At 33.4% G+C, this 17,929-nt stretch overlaps 1 protein-coding gene and 1 long non-coding RNA gene across 8 annotated transcripts in view; one reads left to right on the forward strand and one right to left on the reverse strand.

The window, feature by feature from the left end:
* The window catches only part of LOC140608891 (uncharacterized), a 238,667-nt gene that overhangs the window by 176,959 nt on the left and 43,779 nt on the right, over positions 1–17,929 (forward strand). The gene's annotated exons all lie outside the window — the stretch shown is intronic.
* Positions 10,429–17,929, reverse strand: part of ITGB8 (integrin subunit beta 8) — a 99,390-nt gene continuing 91,889 nt past the window's right edge. For 5 of the 6 annotated variants that reach the window (XM_072783835.1, XM_072783834.1, XM_072783832.1 and 2 more), the window contains 3 exons: positions 15,778–15,941; positions 15,574–15,683; positions 10,429–15,485 (listed from right to left, as the gene is read on the reverse strand). In XM_072783835.1, coding sequence (XP_072639936.1) covers positions 15,437–15,485; positions 15,574–15,683; positions 15,778–15,941 — 323 coding nt within the window. In that variant the 3' untranslated portion in view covers positions 10,429–15,436. Of the gene's footprint in view, positions 15,684–15,777; positions 15,942–17,929 lie in introns of all 6 variants that reach the window. The other variant, XM_072783833.1, reaches the window with a different exon arrangement.

The raw sequence follows: 17,929 nt of genomic DNA on the forward strand, positions 1-17,929 counted from the left end.
TGTGTCTGTTTTTGAGGCATTACCATACAATAGCTTTGTTGTATAGTTTGAAACCAGAAAGTGTGATATCTCCAGGTTTGTTCCTCTTTCTCAATATTGTTTTGAATTACTTGTTTGAATTCTATGAAAAATGTCATTGGAATTTTGATAGGGATTACATTGAATCTGTAGGTTTCTTTGGGTAGTATAGACAAAGTAATATGTGCTTTTCCATCCATGAGAATGGAATGTCTTTCTATTTATTTATGTTGTTTCCAATTTCATCCATCAATGTCTCATAGTTTTCAGTGTATAGGTCTTTCATGTCCTTGATTAAATTTAGTCCTGGGTATTTTATTCTTTTGTATGTGAATGTAAATGTGATTGTTTTCTTGATTTATCTTTCTAATAGTCCATTATTAATGTATAGATATACCACAGATTTCTGTATGTTAATTTTATATCCTGTAGCTTTGCTGAATTCATTTATTAGTTCTAACAGGTTTTTGTTGTTGTTGTTTTGTTTTTTTTGTTTGTTTGTTTTGTGGAGCCTTGAGGGTTTTATCGTCTCACCTGCAAGTAGCAGCAGTTTTAACTTATTTTCAATTTGTATGCCTTTTATTTATTTTTCTTGCCTATTGGTTGTGTCTAAGACTTCCACCACCAAGTTGAATGGAAATGTGAATAGTGGGCATCCTTGTCTTGTTCCTCATCTTAGAGGTAAAGCTTGCAAATTTTCCCTGTTGAGTATGGTTATCTGTGAGTTTGTTATTACGGCCTTTATTAGGTTGAGATATGTTCTCTTTATATCCACTTTGTTGAGAGTTTTTATCATAAATGGATGTTGAATTTTGTCAAATGCTTTTTCTGCATCTGTTGAGATAGCCATAACATTTTTATCCTTCATTTGTAACATGTGGCATGTCATGTTGATTCATTTAGACATAGTGAACCATCTTTTCATCTTTAGAATAAATCCTACTTGATCATGGTGTATAATCCTTTCAAAGTATTAATGAATTCTGTTTGCTAACATTTTGTTGAGAATTTTTGCATCTATGTTCATCAGGAATATTGACCTTTAATTTTCTTTTTTTTGTGATGTCCTTGTCTGATTTCAGTTATCAGGGCAATGCTGGCTTCATAAAGTGAGTTTGAAAGCTTTTTTTTCCTCTTCAGTTTTTTGGAAGAGTTTGTTGAGGATAGATACTAAATCTTCTTTGAATGTTTGGTAGAACAGCAGTGAAGCTATCTGGTCCTGGACTTTGTTGGGAAGATTTGATTGCTGATTTAATCTCCTTGTTAGTAATTGGTGTATTCAGATTTTCTATTTCTTCACGATTCAGAGTATTATAAATTTCTAGGAAGTTATCCATTTCTTCTAATAGTTCAGTTTATGGCAATATAATTGTTCAAACCAGTCTTGTTTGATCCTTTCTATTTCTGTGGTATCTGTTTTAACTGCTGCTCTTTCATTTTTGATTTTATTTATTTAAGCCCTCTTTTTTTTTTTTTTTTCTTGGTGAGTCTGACTGAAGGCTTGTCAATTTTGTTTATCTTTTCAAAGAACCAGCTCTTAGTTTCATCCATCTTTTCTATTGTCTTTTTAGTCTCTATTTCATTTATTTTTGCTTTCACTTTTAGTATTTCCTTCCTTCTCTAACTTCGTGTTTCATTTATTCTTTTTCTAGTCCCTTATGTGTAAAGTTTATTTATTTGAGTCTTCTCTTGTTTCTTGAGGTAGGCCTGTATTGCTATGAGCTTCTGTCTTAAAACTATTTTTGCCATATCACATAGATTTTGGTAAGTCTATGGGTAAGAAAATGGGATCTATTTTCATTTTTCTCTAGATTTTTTTTTGCATGATATGACTGAGTAGTATTTCAGTAACGTATTCTTTAATCTCCACATATTTGTAGTTTTTCCAGTTTTCTTTAGTAATTGATTTTGTTTTATATCATTGTGTTTAGAAAAGGGGTTTGATATGCTGTTTTCTTGAATTTATTGAAACTTCTTTTGTGGCCTAACATTGGTCTATCCTCGACAATGTTCCATGTGCCCCTTGAGAAGATGTTTATTTTGCTGCTTTGGGATGGAATGTTCTGTATATACCTACTAGTCTATTTGGCCTAATATGTTTCTTAAGGCACTTGTTTCCTTTTGCTTTTCTGTCTGGATGATCTATCTGTTGATAAAAGAGAGGAGGATTAAAACCTACTATTATTGTACTGCTGTCAGTTTCACCCTTTGGATATGTTAATATCGGCTTTATATATTTTGATGTCTCTATGTTGTCATTATATAGTGCTTCCTTTGTCTTTTATTACATTCTTTGTTTTAAAGTCTATTTTATCTAATATGAGTATAGATACACCAGGTTTCTTTTCATTTCAGTTGCATGAATATCTTTTCCTGTCTCTTCACTTTCAGTGTGTATGTATCTTTACTTATGAAGTGAGTCTCTTGTAGTCAATATTTACATGTGTAAATATTTTTCTTTTTAAAAATCGATTTAGCCACTCTGTGTCTTTCAATTGGAGAATTTAGTACATTTACATTCAAGGTAAAGTATTTATAGATATGTACTTACTAAAAAAAAAAAAGATATGTAAGATATGTACTTACTGCCATAGTACTTACTGTTGATTGTTTTCTGGCTGTTTTTGTAGTTCCTGTCTTTTCCTTTCTTCTTTTCTTTTCTCTTTTTTTCTTCTGATTTGATGACTTTATTAAGTGTTATGCTTAGAATCCTAATTTTCTTTTGTGTATTTACTATAATTTTTTGCTTTGTAGTTATCATGTAGTTCACATATATCATCCTATGGATATAACAGTATATTTTTAAATTAATAGCAACTTAAATTTGAACATATTCCAAGATTCTACATTTTTACTTCTCCTACCATTCTTTGTTTTTTATGTTGTTTTTTATGTCAGTTTTTACATTTTTAAATTTTCTGTATCCTTTAACTAATTATTTTTAGTTAATTTTACTACTTTTGACCTTTTTTTGAGATTTTACTTATTTATCTATTTAGAGAGTGCAAGCCTTAGCATAAGCAGGAAGAGAGGCAGTGGGAGAGGGAGAATCTCAAGCAGACTCCGTGGTGAATGTGTGGAGTCCAATGCAGAACTTGATCTCACAATGCTGAGATCATGACCTGAGTCAAAAGCATAACGGAGTCACCCAGGTGCCCCACTACATTCGACTTTTAGTGTTCTTAATAGCTTTATAAGTGATTAATCCCTGCCTTTACTGTATATATACCTTTTCCAGTGAGATTTTTACCTTTGTGTATTTTTTGTTATTAATAGTACCATTTTTTTTCAGGTTAAAGAAGTCCCTGTAATATTTCTTGTATGGCCAACTTAGTAGTGGTGAGCAATGTTAGCTTTTACTTCCCTGGTAAATCCTTTATCTCTCCTTCAAATCTGAATGATAATCTTGCCAGGTAGAGTATGTTTGGTTGGAATTTTTTTTTTTTTTTTTTTAGGTCTTTGAATATGGCATGCCACTTCTTTATGACTTGCCAAGTTTCTGCTGAGAAATCTGCTGATAGCCTTATGGGGTTTCCTTTGTTCAAAACAATTTGTTTTTCTCTTGATTCTTTTAAGATTTTCTTTTAAACTTCTGACATTTTTTTTTTATTCAATTTTTGCTTTAATTCTAGTTAGTTAATCTACAGTGTAATACTAGTTTTAGGTGTAAAATTTAGTGACTTAGCACCAACATACAACACCCAATGCTCATCCCAACAAGTGCCCTCCTTAATTCCCATCACCCACTTAACCCATTCCCCACCTACCTCCCCTTCAATAACCTTTGGTTTGTTCTCTATAGTTAAAAGTCTGTTTTCTGGTTTGCATCTCATTTTTCCCCCTCTATGTTTATCTATGATCCAGTAATTGCAGTATTAGATATTTACCCAAAAGATAAAAAAAAATACTGATGCAAAAGGATATATGAGTCTGAATGGTTATAGCAGCATTATCAACAATAGCCAAATTATGGAAAGAGCCCAAGTGTCCATTGACTGATGACATGAAATATTACTCAGCCATAAAAAAGAATGAAATCATGCCATTTGCAACAATATGGATAGAGCTAGAGAATATTATGCTAAACAAAGTAAGCCAGTCAGAGTGAAGCAGGAGAGCTAGGTTCTTGTCTCACTGAGTTGAAGAATGAATCTTGTGGACAAAGGAGAGTGGGTAAAGTAATAGAAATCTATTAAGCAAAGATATAGAGAAAGCTCTAGAAGTGAGAGGGGTCCTGACAGGTTTGCCACAGAGAGCTTCTTTGGCTGGCCTTTCATAGAAAACCTGACAGGAGAGTTGATGGATTTGAGATTTCTTGAGTGAATGACATGACTGTTTTGAGTCTCAGTGATTACTTGATAGCTGCCAAAGGAAGATACTCCCTAGTATTTTGGAGTCAGAGGGCCATATTTACTTTCTTATCTCAGTTTTTTTACCTTATCTCTGCTGTGTCTCTGTGCCCTTGGGATTTACGGGAGCCCAGCAATCTGTGGGAGCCTGGCTCTGGGCCTTTCCTTTATCTTTCCCTGCCTAACCCCATTTGTCCCTAACTCAAGAGAAAGACAAATATCATATGATTTCACTCATGTATGGAATTGAAGAAACAAAATAGATGAACATAATTTTTGACATTTTAATTATAATGTGTCTTGATGTGTCTGTCTTTGGGTTTATCTTATTTAAAACTCTGTGGACTTCCTGGATTTGGATCTTTGTTTTTTCACTAGGTTGGGGAAGGTTTCAGCCATTATTTCTTCAAGTAAGTTTTCTCCCCTCTTCTCTCTGTCTTCTCCTTCTGGGACCCCAGTAATGTGAATGTTATTCCACTTGATGTTCTAGAAATTTCTTTAATTATATTTTAAAAAAGAAAAAAATTATATTTTAAAAAAGGAAAGAGCTATTTAAAATCTTTTTGTTTTCTGCTTTATATGGGTGAATTCCAATACTTTATCTTTTAGCTCATTGATCCTTTTTTTTTTTTTTTTTTTTTTTTTTTTACTTCATCCAGTCTATTGATTCTCTCTTGTATATGTTTTGGTTCAGTTATTGTATTCTTCAGCTTTGTGACTTCTATATAGTATTTATGTTTTCTATCTCTTTATTGATGTTCTCTGTCCATCCATTCTTCTCCTGAGTTCAGTAAGCATCTTTATGACTACTACTTTGAATTATTTATCAGGTGTGTTATTCACCTCTGTATCATGAAGGTCCTTTTCTGAGGTTTTACCTTATTCTTTGATTTGAGACATATTTCTTCATTTACTCATTTTGCTTGGTTCTCTGTGTTTATTTCTGTGTATTAGGCAAAACAGCTACCTCTCTCAGTCTTGAAGTAGTGGCCTTGTATAGGTGATGATCCTTCTTTTTTGACTGGGTTTCAAGGTGAGCAAAACTGAATGTGAGCCATCCAAGAGGGAGAATTCAGTTTCTTAAAGCACTTTGGGATTTCAGATATCTGTCCTGTTGGATTTCTAAGCCAGATATTCTGGGGGCTCTCTGGTGTAGATCCCAGGAGTAGGGGTTCCTAATATGGGGCACTAACCCCTTGCTTCTCTGAGAGAAGTGCCTTTGGTGAGATCTCTTATTATTGTGTATCCCTGCACTGGTGTAGGGTTTTTTTGTGTGTGTGTATGAGACCGTGTGTGTTTGCTTCTCCTACCCCTCTTAATGTGATCCTCTTGTTATTTTTTGTACAGAGTAGTTCATTTAGTTTTCTGATCTTTTTCTGAGAGAATTGATCCGTTTACAGCTGTAGATTTGTCTGTGGGAGGAGGTGAGTTCAGGATCTTTCTATGCTGCCATCTTGGACCCTTCTAAATACTTTTAAAAAACATAATAAGCAGAATTTTTGGAAACATTTTCAACATTATTTGTTGTTTTCAGATTCTCCAGTCAGGAGAGAGGAAGTTGTTAAATTATATCCAAAATCATTCTTGAGAAGAATCTGACATTGTTTTGCTATTTGAAAGGGGAAAAATGGTGCTTATTTCTGTTTCAAATTATGCTCTACCTTGTAAAATAAGAATAGAATTAGTTACAATTAGGGTAGACATACATAGTACTAGTCATTCATCTTCTTTACCTAGGAAGAAATGGGGCTCACTATATAACCTTATAAGTTATCAGCACCAATCTGTGTTACAACGAAGCCTCTTTTCAGGCATGCCCAAGTCATCAGACTTCTCTGTCTTCCAGATGTAGGAATACATTTCAAAGCTTCTACTGGGTCCCTGGAAGCCCCACTAGGCTGGTGGTTAGAAGGAATATCTTTCACCCTATCCCTGTAGAGAGGTGAAATAGAGACTCACAGCAGGGATTTTTCCAAAAATTTTTAAAACAATCTTTTTTTCTCTACCACTTGTATCCTCTCTTTGTTTCCTCCATGCCCCAAGGGATCCTGACTCCCAGAACCAGTTCTCAGTACCATTTTTTATTCTTTGAGTCTGTCTGTTACATATACATATTTATATATTTCTTTCCCTTTTGCTATTCCTTGGCAATATAAGTGTTATTTTCCTTTTTACAAGCTCACACAAAAGCAGAAATAATACCAAAATTAGTGCAAAATTTAGTGGATTAGAGACGAATGTGGGTACATATCTGTTTATAGATCTACTTTTTTTTTTTTTTCCAAGATGAGATAAAATTGGATCTGGGGCAAGGGAGAAAGAGATGAATTAGACCTGAGGGAAGAAGAATAAACAAAAGTGATCCTCAAAGTAAGAGGGACCATAAGGATTTTCTACTGGAGTGCCCAGGGAGTGGAATGGAAAGGCTGCTGTGCCCAGGCATCTTTGATGTGGCTATCCACTTTGTATGCCCTAAAGAAAACAAATAGACCTGGACACTCATGTTACTAAACAGAGAGGAAGGAGAGAAATTGTATACTTTGGTGAGGATGGGAGTATGAAGAGAAGATTTAGTCCTCTGACCAAGATGGAATTCCATAGGCCATGTTAGGAATTTCCCTGTTAATTAAGGTAGTGGTTGAGATCCTCCACTGTTTCATGCATGCACACAAATGTAAATGCATTTAGCTTTTGGGAAGAACAGAGGGGATTTCAGTGATAGAAAAATGGGAACTGGCTATAGATAATAAAAATATTTAATGTAGGCCTCTATGTACACTGGAGATGTTAGGCTTGCTATAAAAAGTAATTGAAGTCACCTTATTTATTAAAATAACAGGTCAGACAATCATATTATTACTTTGATTTTAACTATAAAAAAATGACAAGCAAATTTCGAGTATAGTCTTTTTTTCAGGACATGTCTCACGGGCTCAGAGAAAACTGAACATTATCAGCTCACCTGCAGTGAGTATTGAGTATCAAGTATACCGTAACGATATTGAGTATCAGCTCACCTGTAGTGAGTATTGAGTATCAGGTATACCAGTAACCATAAGCTATGGGTTATGATTCTAGTTGATTCTAGTTTTCACTGTTTATGGAAATGGTTCTCAAACTTTGGCATGCAACGGAACTACTTAAGAGAGTATGTTAAAACACAGATCATTGGGCCCCATTTACAGAGTTTCTGATTCAGATTTGGGTTAGAAACCAAAAATCTGCATTTCTAGTTAAGTTTTCTTGTGACATTAATGCTGCGGGTCTGGGGACTACCCTTTGAAAACTATGGATTTATAGATTATAATCTATATCTTGCTCAGTCTTTACTCAGTGAATATAAGAGATAGTAGCACATTCATGGATGGGATAATATACACCTATTAAAGGTAGTTTAAATCTTGACAAAAATTTTGAAATGTTCTTGAATAAAAAATACTTTATAATAGACTATTCATAGCATATTTCTATCTTAGATACAAGCAGATACAAATCTCTAGAAAATGTATGTCATTGGTCAATACTGGGTGGTCAGATTGGCGTAGTGTTTATTTGCATTGTAGTGCCTAGGTATTTTTGAAGGTTTACATTATTTGTACAATAAAAGTGGTAGAGTACATAGAAAAATGACAGTATGCTTAGATATGAAAGTGATTGATATTAGAAAGTTGCATTTTGAATTTTTGTCTGCTTTTGTATACTTCCATTTTTTTACATTAATAAGAAGTAGTATTAAAATTTGGTATAAAAAGTATTTAATAGTATTAAATATTTAATAATATTTTAAAAAGAAAATTTTAATTGAGTATAGTTGACATGTTACATTAGTTTCAGGTGTACAACATAGTGATTCAACCTTAGTAGAATTTAAAAGTATTGATATTGGGGCATCTGGGTGGCTCAGTGGTTGAATGTCTGCCTTTGGCTTAGGTCATAATCCTGGGGTCCTGGGATCAAATCCCACAACAGGCTCACTGCAGGGAGCCTGCTTTTCCCTCTGCCTATGTCTTTGCCTCTCTCTGTCTCCCATGAATAAATAAAATCTTAAATAAAAAAAAATGACATTTAGTATTAGAGGGTGTGAAATTAATGTTTAATGTAAAATTTTTATTTATATTTTGTGAGCATATGCCAAATTATATAATTCCAATAATACCACTCTTCTATGTAAAAACTTCAGGACTTACTATTTTCCTAGTAGCCAAAATTCAAACTTCTAACCCTGGGAATCAAATTCTCTATAACTTTGGATCTGTAGGTTATTGCCTTTCATTATCCAATAACGTATCTCAACAAGATTTCATTGTTCTTGCATGGAATTCCCACTTTTGTCTGCTTTACCATTCCCTTAATTCTCCCTGACATCACCTTTCTACATGTTCACACTCACCTTTCCTTCAAATGCCAGGCCAAATGCTCTCTGTGGACCTGCTGTTGGTATAACTCCAACACGTGAGTGCATTAGCAATTGTTTTTCATTTTTTAGTTTTATTCACTCCTTCCTGTGTAGTAATTTTACACATACATCAACTTTTTTTTATTTTTTAATTTTTTTTATTATTTATTTATTTTTTTACATACATCAACTCTTGAACTTAATTTATGACACATTTGGGGGGAGGGCATGGGGACATAGTTTGAGTAGCAAAACTAGTTAAACTAGTAAAAATCTAACCTCACAAAACATATAATCAGTCATTTATGGAGAGAAAAACAAATCTGGGTATGAATTCTGCCTTGGCAACTTGCTGGCTGTGTGTATTTATATGAGGCCCTTTAACACTTATCTGCCTTGTTTTTCTTATTTGAAAAATCAAGGGAAATGATAATTAGCATTGCTGAAGATTCAGTGAGACAATTATATAAAGAATACATTGTTAGTTACAGTTTATCTGCTATAACATCAAATGCAGTGGTTTAGCTAAAAGGATTGTTTCTCTACCAGGTATCAGTCTTAGAGCTAAGCAGCTGATGTCTGAAGGGGAAGCTCTGACAATTTCAGCACAGGGCTTCCTTGGCTAGGACAGCTGCTCCAGTTGTTCCAGTCAATAAAAAGAAAGAAAGAGGAAGTGAGATCCATACTCCCTCTTCTCTCATTTCACTGGCAACACTTAGTCCTCTAATCACATTTCCTGCAAAGGAGTTTGGGTAGTTAAGTCTTAGCTATGTTCTCTACTGACACACAGGTCCTGTTACTGAAGGTGAAGGGAAAAATGGAGCCAAACAGCACTCATAACAAAATCATGATTCTGAGCTTAAAAGAACATAGCCCAAACCCAACTGGGATGAATTCTCAAAAATAAGGTCTTTGTGAGACTTCCTTATAGGTTCCATCTGATCTTCCCACTGCAACTGTTTTACTTATAGATGTTCTCTGCATACGTTTTCTTTCAAACTATTAAAATTCCTTTATGACAGGCAATGTGTCCACATGTCTTATTTAACTTTTAACTTGTCCCCTCATCTGCTTTACTCTTGCTCCAGTTAAACAGAAAAATCACAACACAAGAGTATTCCATAAATTTCAGATGTTTAAATATGGCTCTCAAGAATGGGCAATTGAAGTTTATGAACATGTTAACATTTGTATCAAGGTGATGGTAGAAATCTCTGGCTAGTAAAAAATGCCTGATTATCTTTTAACTAATTTTTCAGTTCTCTATAATTTGGATATTCTTTCTGTTTCCACTTTTGGGCAGCTATTAAAAGGGAAGAGGGAAATTTGGATGGCCTCATATCTTTATCATTGGCTCTGCAACTTTCTAGGAAAAAGTAGTAGCTTTTTGAAATTATGTATTGTCCTCTACCAATGACAATGTATGGATATTATTACATTTCCTTGTATGAAAATGTGGTATTGTCTGGCAGCTCTGAGGGTCATGTAACACACAATGGTAAACAAAGAAGCATTCTGTGCATTCTTAGATCTTTACGTTTTTATTTTAAAACATAAAATTTCATATTAATTAATACCTACTTTTAAACAGAATGATGCATTAATTAAATGCCTTGTCATAACTGTTATAAGCTCTGTTAGAAAAATAAACATCTCACAACAAACTACAGTGTCAGCTCTTTAATAAATACATAAAACAGAAGTTAGTAGTCAATCAGAATTACATGAACAGGTTCATAGTATATTTTCTGAAATTACCCCCCAATTTTCTGTGTCACTTAAGGCAGTTTAGCTATGTATAGTTCAAAGCCAGAAATAATAAGAAACTTGTTTATTGAGAATTCGTTTCTTTCATAAAAGTTATTTTATATTCAAATATTTTAATTTAAAAATACATTCTATATTAATTTTTTACAAAGGCTCAACTTGTTAAATGAAACAAAGAACGTTATATTCCTGATAATTTAAAAATATTTCTAAATTATTTTTTCAAATGCTTAATAAAAACCTTTAATGAAGTAGCTGGTAAATGTAAAATAGTTTTAAAGTTATGTTAAATACACACAGAATGAATTTCTATATTATGTGCAAATTTATATTTTCTTATAATTTAGAATTAAAATATTTCATATTCAATATTCTTAATAAAATTTATGTACTATAAATTTTATCATTGTGGGGAGTTCTTATCAAAATCACATTTATCTGTGGTAAGGTGTAAAGTCAGTAAATGTTCTTTACAAAAATCACACATTTTTCCATCCTTGATAACTGCAGTTTTTTTTTTAATATTATTGGATTAAATACTTTTAACAAATAGGTCACAGAGGTTGGAAATCTGATTAATAGAGTTAGCTTACAATGATAGATTTTATGCAGGAAAGTATGCCAGGTAGATAAAAAAAAAAGTAGTGTTATTACTCTCAGGTATTTCATTAACAGCTGCCCAGATAGCTGAACAATTGTTTCATATAACTCAAATAAGTTAAATATGCAGTTTTATGACAATCATTACATGGCATTGAAAGTAAATTTATTAAAGCCAAAATAAAAATCAAACAAAAGGGCAGAAATGAGAAAGACGAACAAAAAACAGAGAGGACTTGAAGGGAAAGTTTTTTCCTACAGTACTAATTGGTTGTATTATATTTTTCTTCTGTCATTGACATAAGACATACAAGATGCTACAAAATCTAATTATGATGGTTTCATATATTTTTCCAGTTAATTCTGTTTAAAAGTGAGATGATCATACGAAAGTATGTTTTAAAAAGGAATAAAAAGATTAAAAATTTGTTTGCAAAATTGGGAGAAACCCACTCATTCTTGTCAGTTAAGTTAGGTTTGCTGAAATCATAGCCACTAGCGTAAAGTATACAGAGGAAGATGAAAGAGCTTTTATAACCTAAAGGTCTGCGAGATCTGAGCTCATAATCAGACAGGCTCCTTGATGAGTTGTGTGTAATTCAGTTGTACTGAAAATTGACTTCACACATGATCATAAATAGGTTCTCAAATATTTATAAGAAAAGGAATGTCCCTATTCTCATGAACATTTAAAGATGAATTAGTGTAATATTTATTCAAGTACAACTTCAAACACTGCATCTAAGATGCCAATGATTGCAAGATACACCATAATTTTAGAGATGTGAAATTGAAAAGTAGATGTCTTAGAATCCATGAAATATGAGTATGTATAATCAGTTACCTATAATAAATTTGCCACAGAGTAACTATAAAAGAAAAAGGAAATTATCTAAAAGAATGCTTGTTCTATTTTTTCTGAAAATATATCTCAGTTTGCATTGCATTAAATGGAATTCTTAAGGTCAATATAAATAAGAATAGTTGTAAATTAAATATTGAATATATAAAACAGATTACAATATGCATATAATTGAATTCCCAAGTAACTATATTTCACTCAATACTGTTATTAAAGATACAGATCTTAAATCCTTTAGATCTGAAAGAAGCTCAAATGATTGTGAAAATTATAAATTCTTAGTTTTTAATGGGTATGTCTTGGTTCGGTTGCATGCTGAATTTTGAAATCATTAAGAGATGTTTGGAAATGAAGAACTTCATTAAACCATTATATTGAGTTATTTTTCACAATTAGCCTTATTGGGCTTAGAGTTTTAGGGCAATCTCTTAGGAAAAGTGAGTATGAAAACTAGGAGTAAGGAAAAGAAGGACAAGTCATTAAGTACAATTTACTATACCATGTACCAGAGGAATATAATTCTACGGAGAAATATTTTCATAGTTCATCATAATCATATTTCAGTGTCTCATGGATGCCTGTTGTCATACATAAGAATATCTTTAATGGGATTAAATATATATTTAAAAAATTTATGTTACCTATTATAAAGTGTACTTGATGCATCCATTAATTATAATTTCGGATTGAAAAATTTGCCTCCAAAGAAATCTATTCTGTTAACCTTAGATTTTTTTTTTTATCCTTATAAACCAAAGCTATATCGAACACTCAGTACATAATCAGATTTTTAGTAAATTTTTGAGGCTTGCAGAGAATGTCTATGACTTCATACATATTAATGTTTTTAAAAAAAGATATGAAATGTTTATAAATCCTGTGGTGTAAAGATGTCCCCAGAGAAATAAAATGCATATATTTATATCGTAGTGTATATATGGCACATTTCTAAATCTTTACATACTTTACGGCACAAAAATGCTATCGTACCAAAAGTGTTGTTCAAGTTCTTTGTTAACTATTTAAAATTTCATTACTTATTTAATATCATGAATCTCAGGAGGCTCCTATGGTCATATTAGTTGAAAATAGGCTCTATTTACATAAATTATTTAATCTAAGAATAAGAATACCCTGTTTTCCCTTACCTGTTAATTCTTACTAGTCAAATATTAATTCTCTTCTTATAAGCCATTTTGCAGGAAAATATCCATTATTCAAGTAAAATATAAGCTCTAGACTCTAAGAATTAGGTCTTTAAGTAAAAAAAGAAAGCACAAGATATCACAAGCATAACTACAATCATCATCAAGCATTGAACTGCTTATCAGGAAGTTTGTCTTTTCCTATAACAGCCTTGGTCCATTATATTAGTGCAAACTAGTGAAAGTATAAAAATATAAACCCTTGATTTTTAAGGTTTCATTTTATTATGCTCCTTTGGATAATTCATTCCACATGGAGATTAGTTTACGAATATTATAATGTTCATTTTTTAAATATTTTAATGAATGGATGATTTCCACTTTTTCCTTTTGGAGAGCTATTAGGTATCCATAATTTTCTTTTTAAAATGGGTACTGTGTGTGACAGGCACCCCACAAAATATGATTTTTACATTATCCCTGGTGTTCAAAGGTATCTTACACAAGTGAGTCACAGTACTGAATTATGTCAATGTCCCCAATCTCATTAGTTCAACTTAGCATCATAATTGCTTGGCTATAGGGGACAGTTATTGGAGCTGCTGTGCTTGTTTGCTCCAGAACAACTTATTATATGCTTTTAAATCCTCTTTGGGGTAAAATATGGGGTGGGGTTAAAATGCAAGTATCTGGCATTTCTTCAAGTGCTGAAGACAGCAGATTTGGGAAGTTAATTATAAAACATTTTAAACAAATTCCTTTGTTTTCATAGGCAAAGCTCTGTACTACACAAAGGACTATTGGACTTCTAGCCAATAAAATCAGACTGAATATGTCTGTAGGGATATGGTAATTGTGAATAAGTTTCCATTGTGGAAGATAAACACTCATGGCCTCTGATTCAAGCTCTCAGGCTGAGCACTGCACAACTCACAGGCTTGTGGTGTGAATAGATTTCCCTGTAGTTAGGCCATGCTGCATTCTCTTAGAAGCTATCAGGTAAGACTGGAAGCCAGTCATGGAATTCAGTTTGAGTTACTCTTTTTTGCTTTATTTTGAAATTTTCTCATGCCCAAATACTCAAGACTTCAATGAATCACATTTAAAAATACTTCCAATCAAAGATTTTAAAGATTCAAGAGGTAGCATGATATTGTACAATGTTGTACAATGAACACTAGCCTGGCAATAAAAAGATAGAAGTTCTCTTCAAATGCTGCCACTTAATCATTTGGGTGTTTTTTAAGATACCATTTAAATTTTCTGAGCCTCGGTTCCCTGACTAACTAAAAGGCTGAATTAGCTTATTTCTAAGATATTGTCTATCCTCCTCCAATTGTATATGTTTAAAATTTTGGTGAGTATGGTTGAGGTGATTCAGGGAAAGCATTCCTTAGGCTGCACTGAAGAGTGAAAATAGTATCGCTTAATATAGCTTTTAATTTGAAAAATGCTAGTATCTACTTGGAGTATATATCTGAGAGAACTCACTAAAAAATGTGGCACTTTGCTTGAGGCAGAGTTTCGAAACACCTTGTGATCTTCAACCTGATGATTAGACAAATGAAATGGTGAAGCATCCAGTTTTTCAGGTAAGATCAGTAAGACTCCACATCTGCACACAATGAAGCTGTTCAGGTTTTGATGTTACTTTACAGTGTCCCTTATTAAACATTCAGCTTTTAAAATCAGTATTCTAATAAAGTGACATTGTATTACTAGGGTTTTATGGCAGTAGTAACTTAGCACTTATTTAATCCAGTCATCTGTGACATATATAAACTTATCCTGTAAGAAAGAAAAAAATATAAAGGCAAAGAGAGAATGTTGGAATTAGTATCTGTAAGAAGCAGAAAACATAAACACATGCATAACACTACACAGTTTCAGAAGCAATATCCCTTAAAATTAAGGTTTTATCTACTAACCTCTTGAATAAGTGAAACACTAACCATTTATTCATCTAGATGTTTTTATCTATTCACTGCCAGTTGTTGAAGTGTTTGGCAACAGCAGTATAACTGCCTTTTATTTTTTCATTCACATGTGTGGTGTGGGGATTACTGTACCCTTGTAGTGACACAGCATTGTCTCTGGGAAGCGTAGGAAGGCAGGTACCTGTAAAGTGTAATCAGTGCTCTTCAGATGATCTACATTCTATGCTGATCTAAATAAGTTATATATTACAGTAAAGTGCTACAATGACACTAGTCTCAAACAGTAGTAAGACACATTTTTCTCTGAAAAATTCAGCAGCAAAGTGAGTCACATGATGATAAGGATGCTTGTCAGTCTTCATTCAAGTGGACAACCAGCAACCAGCATGATCTAGAACAGTTTGTCTCCTCCTGTGACTTATAAAATTAAAATTTTTAGGAGCAATTATTAAAAATCCAGTTTTCCATAAAATACTTTTTATCTTTTTAGAAGTTGCACCTGAAAGTTTCATGAGCATTTAACTTGCTGATATCCATTTTTATTTCTTCAGGTTTCTCACGTCGGTAGGTTACTGCTCTTGTGCAAACGCTTTGCAGAATCAACTTGTCCTTGATGGAGAAAAAATATTATTAATTAACAGTCTAAATATTGGAAGTAGACAATGACATACTGATCGTAATTGCTTTTTTAAAATTCACTGACCTTTTTTGAGGCTGACACCCTGTAATCCGCCGAGGACTTAATTTTATTACTATTCCATTGTAGTATCACCTGCCTAATGATAAGGACTTTAAGCAACCCAATCAAGAATGTAACTATGAAGATGATGAAAAATATTCTTAAATAGCTTGGGCTAGAGAAACATTCTGTAATAAAGCAAATAAATAATGGATTAAAAACTGGAATGAGTAAATCAAAGGATTCAAACAAGCAAACAATGTTCTCCATCTCAATTAATAGAACCAGAGATATTTGCAAATCTATATTTTCAAGACAGAAGAATGTCATTAGTATTGATTCAAAAAGTAAACTGTCACTTTATTACACATTTATTATTAAAATATTTCCAAAAGAAAACTTTTGGATAATAGCCACAATTATTCAAAAATATTATTTCTTTGCAGCTTGATTCTTTAATTGTACTAACTGGAATGTGTCCAAATTCCTTAAACAAATACAATTTTATCTGTGGCAGAGAGGGGCAGTTTTTGTGGTGAGCATTGTTGATCACTAAGTGGAAAACAGGATTCAGAAATTATTTAACAACTCTATGTATTAGCACATGTTTCTCTTGTTATGCTTGGTCTTCATTCGTTGCACATCAGTAATGGAAAATAAAGTAAACAACTGCAGAAGCTAAAATCAGTATCACTTTTATAGATGAGTAAATATTTCCTTTGAAACTGTAGTGTAAATTTCCATTATTATTACATGTAGCCTCTTGGGACAATATGCAAATCTCTTTCCTCAATTTTTATTAATTTAGTTTTTATTTGTCTTTTAACCAAATCTGTCATTTTTTGCTTCTAAAAACTCCACTGTGTATTTTTTTTTTTCAAGAACAAATAATTACTAGCTGGAAAAGGAAATGCTGCATTAAAAGGAGGAGCATACTAGGTTTTCTGTTTTAGCACTAGACCTTTGGCAAACTCTAGTTGGAAACTCTACAGGCTCTATGGATGCCAGAAGTATTACCCTAATCTAAGAGGAACATTGCACAATATGCCAGTATTCCACAGAATTCACCAGCTGCCCCAGATTCACAAAATTGCCTCCTGGCTTAAAGAGGCATGTGTTTTCTGCCCATTCTCCAGACTTTGGGGACTTTACCTAAATGTCTGAAGGTCTCCCTGAGACAGTCTTTTGGGAGGGGACCTGCCAAAGTTTAGAAGATTACATAGGTAATTTGTGTCTGAATTCCCAGGGAGGACCAAGTATGCTTCTGAATAACCCAAAACGCAGAAATGAGGCAAGGGCTCCTCTCCAAGTGGGAAGGAACACTTAGGGCCCAGTTTTCCTTGGTCAGTGATAAGGTTCCTTGAAAGAAAGGCTAAAGGAAGTCCGAAGGACTACTAATTGAAATAGAAACACCAAATGCAAGTGCAAGTCTCCCGTTGTTATTGGTCTCACAGAGAGAATCCAAAATGCTCTTTTTAAAGGTGGTGCCCTTAGAGTCTTCCACAGTGACCTTCAGGTGTGTGACAAGCATGCCTTTCATCCTGACAGACTGTCATTTCTCTTGGCTGACTTAGAACTAGTCAGTCAGCTAAAGCCGATCCTTAAAGGGGACACGTGGTTTGATCCCACTTACTGGCTTCTTGCCTAGGAGGAGCTTAGCCAGAAGACCAGAACTTCACCCTTTAAGTGTGATTGAGTGGACAGATAATAGAGGTGGCTAACAAATGCTCTTTCCTGCTCTTTCTACCATAGTTGTGAAGGGGAGGGGAGCCCCCTAGCTTCCGATAAATTTTACAAATATTTCTAATGGGTTAGGATAGAGAACATTTTCAGGCTCAACTCTGCATGAATTTTAAATGTCATTTTGCATAGCCAAACATTTAGCCTCTGCCATGACTCCCATCTTAGATTAGGTCAAGCAAGGGCTTTTCCTAAGGAGCTTTAAGGGAATACTTTATGAAACCACACTTAGGTCAGAGTAGGTTTGTTTACTTAACATAATAAATGACATGTTGACAGTAAGGGCTGTATTTATTAGAAAAGGCACTTGGCTTTCTGGAGTGATTGCTGCAGCCCCAGCTGGCAGCACATGGGCTTTTTGCAAAGCCAAATTTGTTACGGGCTAAGATCAGTGTGTATGCAATGGAAGAAGGAAACAAAACTGGAGAAAGTTTAT

The sequence above is a fragment of the Canis lupus genome, chromosome 18, assembly GCF_048164855.1.
Source record: "Canis lupus baileyi chromosome 18, mCanLup2.hap1, whole genome shotgun sequence".
In the NCBI taxonomy this organism is placed as follows: domain Eukaryota; kingdom Metazoa; phylum Chordata; class Mammalia; order Carnivora; family Canidae; genus Canis; species Canis lupus.